A 5000-nucleotide genomic window follows, 5' to 3' on the forward strand; every position below is an offset into this window, starting at 1 on the left:
ACGACCTCTCCTGGTTTAATCACGAACTCCACTACCTTTCCTAACAGTAACGCGACTATCACATTGTCACCTGAATTGAATGTAACAACTACGACCTCTCCTGAAGGTAATATGACCGCAACGTCCTCTCCTGTAGGCAACATGACCACAACGACATCTGAAGGAAATACGACCTCCCCTGAAGGCAACATGACCACAACGACATCTCCTGAAGGAAATACGACCTCCCCTGAAGGCAACATGACCACAACGGCCTCTCCTGAAGGCAACACGACTACGACGACCTCTCCTGAAGGCAACACGACCACGACGACTTCTGAAGGCAACATGACCACAACGACATCACCTGAGGGCAATACGACTTCCCCTCAAAGCAACACGACCACGACGACCTCTCCTGAAGGTAACATGACCACGACGACCTTCCCTGAAAGCAACACGACGACGACCTCTCCTGAAGGTAACATGACCACGACGACCTCTCCTGAAGGTAACATGACCACGACGACCTCTCCTGAAAGCAACACGACTACGACCTCTCCTGAAGGTAACATGACCACGACGACCTCCCCTGAAGGCAACACGACCACGACGACCTCTCCTGAAAGCAACACGACCACGACCTCTCCTGAAGGTAACATGACCACGACGACCTCCCCTGAAGGCAACACGACCACGACGACCTCTCCTGAAGGCAATACGACCTTCCCTGAAGGCAACACGACAACGACGACCTCTCCTGAAACAAATATGACCACGACGACCTCTCCTGAAGGCAACATGACCACAACGACATCTGAAGGAAATGTAACCTCTCCTGAAGGCAACACGACCACGACGGCCTCTCCTGAAACAAATATGACCACGACGACCTCTCCTGAAGGCAACATGACGACGACCTCTCCTGAAGGTAACACGACCACGACGACCTCTCCTGAAGGTAACACGACCACGACGACCTCTCCTGAAGGCAATACGACCTCTCCTGAAGGTAACATGACCACGACGACCTCTCCTGAAGGCAACACGACGACCTCTCCTGAAGGTAACACGACCACGACGACCTCTCCTGAAGGTAACATGACCACGACGACCTCTCCAGAAGGTAACATGACTACGACAACCTCTCCTGAAGGCAACACGACCTCTCCTGAAGGTAACATGACCACGACGACCTCTCCTGAAGGTAACATGACTACGACAACCTCTCCTGAAGGCAATACGACCTCTCCTGAAGGTAACATGACCACTACGACCTCTCCTGAAGGCAACACGACCACGACGACCTCTCCTGAAGGCAATACGACCTCTCCTGAAGGTAACATGACCACGACGACCTCTCCTGAAGGCAACACGACGACGACCTCTCCTGAAGGCAACACGACGACGACCTCTCCTGAAGGTAACATGACCACGACGACCTCTCCTGAAGGCAATACGACCTCTCCTGAAGGTAACATGACCACGACCTCTCCTGATGGCAACACGACGACGACCTCTCCTGAAGGTAACATGACTACGACAACCTCTCCTGAAGGCAATACGACCTCTCCTGAAGGTAACATGACTACGACAACCTCTCCTGAAGGCAACACGACCTCTCCTGAAGGTAACATGACCACGACGACCTCTCCTGAAGGCAATACGACCTCTCCTGAAGGTAACATGACCACGACGACCTCTCCTGAAGGTAACATGACTACGACAACCTCTCCTGAAGGCAACACGACCTCTCCTGAAGGTAACATGACCACGACGACCTCTCCTGAAGGTAACATGACCACGACGACCTCTCCTGAAGGTAACATGACTACGACAACCTCTCCTGAAGGCAACACGACCTCTCCTGAAGGTAACATGACCACGACGACCTCTCCTGAAGGTAACATGACTACGACAACCTCTCCTGAAGGCAATACGACCTCTCCTGAAGGTAACATGACCACGACGACCTCTCCTGAAGGCAACATGACTACGACAACCTCTCCTGAAGGCAACACGACCTCTCCTGAAGGTAACATGACCACGACGACCTCTCCTGAAGGCAATACGACCTCTCCTGAAGGTAACATGACCACGACGACCTCTCCTGAAGGTAACATGACTACGACAACCTCTCCTGAAGGCAATACCTCTCCTGAAGGCAACACGACGACGACCTCTCCTGAAGGTAACATGACCACGACGACCTCTCCTGAAGGCAACACGACCTCTCCTGAAGGCAACACGACGACGACCTCTCCTGAAGGTAACATGACCACGACGACCTCTCCTGAAGGCAATACGACCTCTCCTGAAGGTAACATGACCACGACCTCTCCTGATGGCAACACGACGACGACCTCTCCTGAAGGTAACACGACCACGACGACCTCTCCTGAAGGTAACATGACTACGACAACCTCTCCTGAAGGCAATACGACCTCTCCTGAAGGTAACATGACTACGACAACCTCTCCTGAAGGCAACACGACCTTTCCTGAAGGTAACATGACTACGACAACCTCTCCTGAAGGCAACACGACCTCTCCTGAAGGTAACATGACCACGACGACCTCTCTTGAAGGTAACATGACCACGACGACCTCTCCTGAAGGCAATACGACCTCTCCTGAAGGTAACATGACCACGACGACCTCTCCTGAAGGCAATACGACCTCTCCTGAAGGTAACATGACCACGACGACCTCTCCTGAAGGTAACATGACCACGACGACCTCTCCTGAAGTTAACATGACCACGACGACCTCCCCTGAAAGCAACACAACAACGACGACCTCTCCTGAAGGCAACACAACTACGACGACCTCTTCTGAAGGTAACATGACCACGACGACATCTGAAGGCAATACGACCTCCCCTGAAGGCAACACGACCACGACGACCTCTCCTGAAGCCAATACAACCTTCCCTGAAGGTAACATGACCACGACGACCTCTCCTGAAGGTAACATGACCACGACCTCTCCTGAAGGCAACACGACCACGACGGCCTCTCCTGAAACCAATATGACCTCTACGACCTCTCCTGAAGGTAATATGACCACGAATGTAACTAAAACTGAAACTACAGCTCCAGTGTTAAAGAAATTTTCTAAATCTAAAAGGAACAGAAACCGAGAAAAAATACGCTTTCGACGATCAGTGAGGGAAGTGCCATTTGCTAGTATTGCTGATAAAAGCAAGTCACAACGAGATGAGTATGCTACACACAATTCACTAGACATGCAGCGCAAACAACGTAAACTGATCCCTGCCAAAGTTCTTTATCCCTCAAAGGGAGAGCCATTCTCTCTAAGAGAGTGGAACTCCACTCAAAGTCCTGTGTATTTAGCAGACGAACATCTTCGTGATCTGGCACACATCCTACAGACACTGACTACTGATCTCCAAGATGCTGTGAGAGAGGATGCAGGTCCATCCGAGTTTATGACTCTCGCGAATGATGAAGCACAACTCAGAACTCTAACGGCGACGCTAGAGAACTCAAACACCGTTATCAGCACAGAAGAAAAAGACCACCTCTCCCGACTGACCAATTTCACTCGCATGTCGCTCAGCATGGCCCAGGAAATCGTCCAGCTGCGACTGTCCACCATTGCAGAGGCCGGTACTATGCATGTGATCCTGGGTATTACAGTGAGTGGATGCATCCTTCTCGTCACGATACTAGTATGGACGTGCTACAGACACAGAAGGGCACCAAGCAACACAGACTCGCGGGACAACCTCTCCTCAGAGCGAAATTTTGCCTCTCCTGCGACTTACAGCCTCTCCCGTCCGCTGTCGCAATCTTCCGTAATCCATTCTAGTAGCAGAGACTCTTCCGAAGTTCCACAAGCAGATTACGCAACGTCAGCCACCCCAGGCGGAGCAGAGTCTGGGAGAAGGGCTGACGCGATGCCTCTCCACCACTACCCCAGTGGAAGACCAAACGAACGACCTATATAATCATGTTGTATAATTATTCAGTAATGTTATTATTTTATATGGACGTTATGATGCTTATTTTAGTAAATAAATAGTTTTAAGTTAACGACCATTTCAATTTGAGATCTAACCTATACTATGAATACATCAGAAAATCCAACTGGTGTATTCTCCATCAGTACGAAGCGTTTTACAGACAAAATAACTCGACAGAAAAAGGAGAGAAATTCAAAAAGGCGTTAGATATGAAAGGATGAAACTGAACCATGATGATTACTCATATCCAATAATGTTCAGTAATACGAAAAGTGGGAATCTGTTCAGTCCTTCACAGTAACAGTATAGCTACTCAAAATTGCTGCTGCTGCTGCCCATTATCGTCATTGTAAAGAGACTAGTACTGATATTACAATTATTAATGTTAGCTTTAGGAATTAATCTAGAACCAGTGATAAAAATGATAATAATATTAATAACTGTGTTAATGATAATGAAACTGGAAGAATAACAATGATACTGACAGTAATAATGCAGTATACAATTGTTAATAAACTATAATAATAATAATGGTAATAATAACAATAAGGATAATAACGACATAATTCTAAACACCAACATGAAATGTCACTATAATGGCCTGTTAGTACGGACTAGATGATAACACATGACTTAAGAAATTGAAAGAGATTGAAATTCACTCCCAAATTTGCACGAAAATTCCTAAAAACTGTAGTGTAACAAAAAAAAACAAAAAAAAAACGAGTGTTAAGTGCTTCTCTATTGGTTACATGGATTTAGTATACTATACAAGATAGTTTTAGATTTTTTTCAATCCAAATGCCTTTTTTAAACATTTGCGTCGTGTCGGTGCCTTTGTGGTTGTTCATACTAAGATGTCTTTTGTTTAAAAAGTATTTTCTATCCTGTCGGTTAAATAATAAATTGAATGCCAAATTTAAAAAGTAGGTGTGTGTGTGTGTTTGTGTTTTATCTACCACTAAAATCTCAGTAATAACTTCACAAGCAGAGTATTTCAAAATATTCTGTTATTAAAAAAAAAAGAAAATGGC

At 47.1% G+C, this 5000-nt stretch overlaps 1 protein-coding gene across 4 annotated transcripts in view; it reads left to right on the forward strand.

The window, feature by feature from the left end:
• The window catches only part of LOC113816961 (mucin-22), a 23221-nt gene extending 19185 nt beyond the window's left edge, over positions 1-4036 (forward strand). For 3 of the 4 annotated variants that reach the window (XM_070135077.1, XM_070135078.1, XM_070135079.1), the window contains exon 3: positions 1-4036. This exon is cut by the window's left edge and continues 209 nt beyond it. In XM_070135077.1, coding sequence (XP_069991178.1) covers positions 1-3951 — 3951 coding nt within the window. In that variant the 3' untranslated portion in view covers positions 3952-4036. The other variant, XM_070135080.1, reaches the window with a different exon arrangement.
• Positions 4037-5000: the final 964 nt, after the last annotated feature.

Source organism: Penaeus vannamei, chromosome 20, assembly GCF_042767895.1.
Source record: "Penaeus vannamei isolate JL-2024 chromosome 20, ASM4276789v1, whole genome shotgun sequence".
Lineage (NCBI taxonomy): Eukaryota > Metazoa > Arthropoda > Malacostraca > Decapoda > Penaeidae > Penaeus > Penaeus vannamei.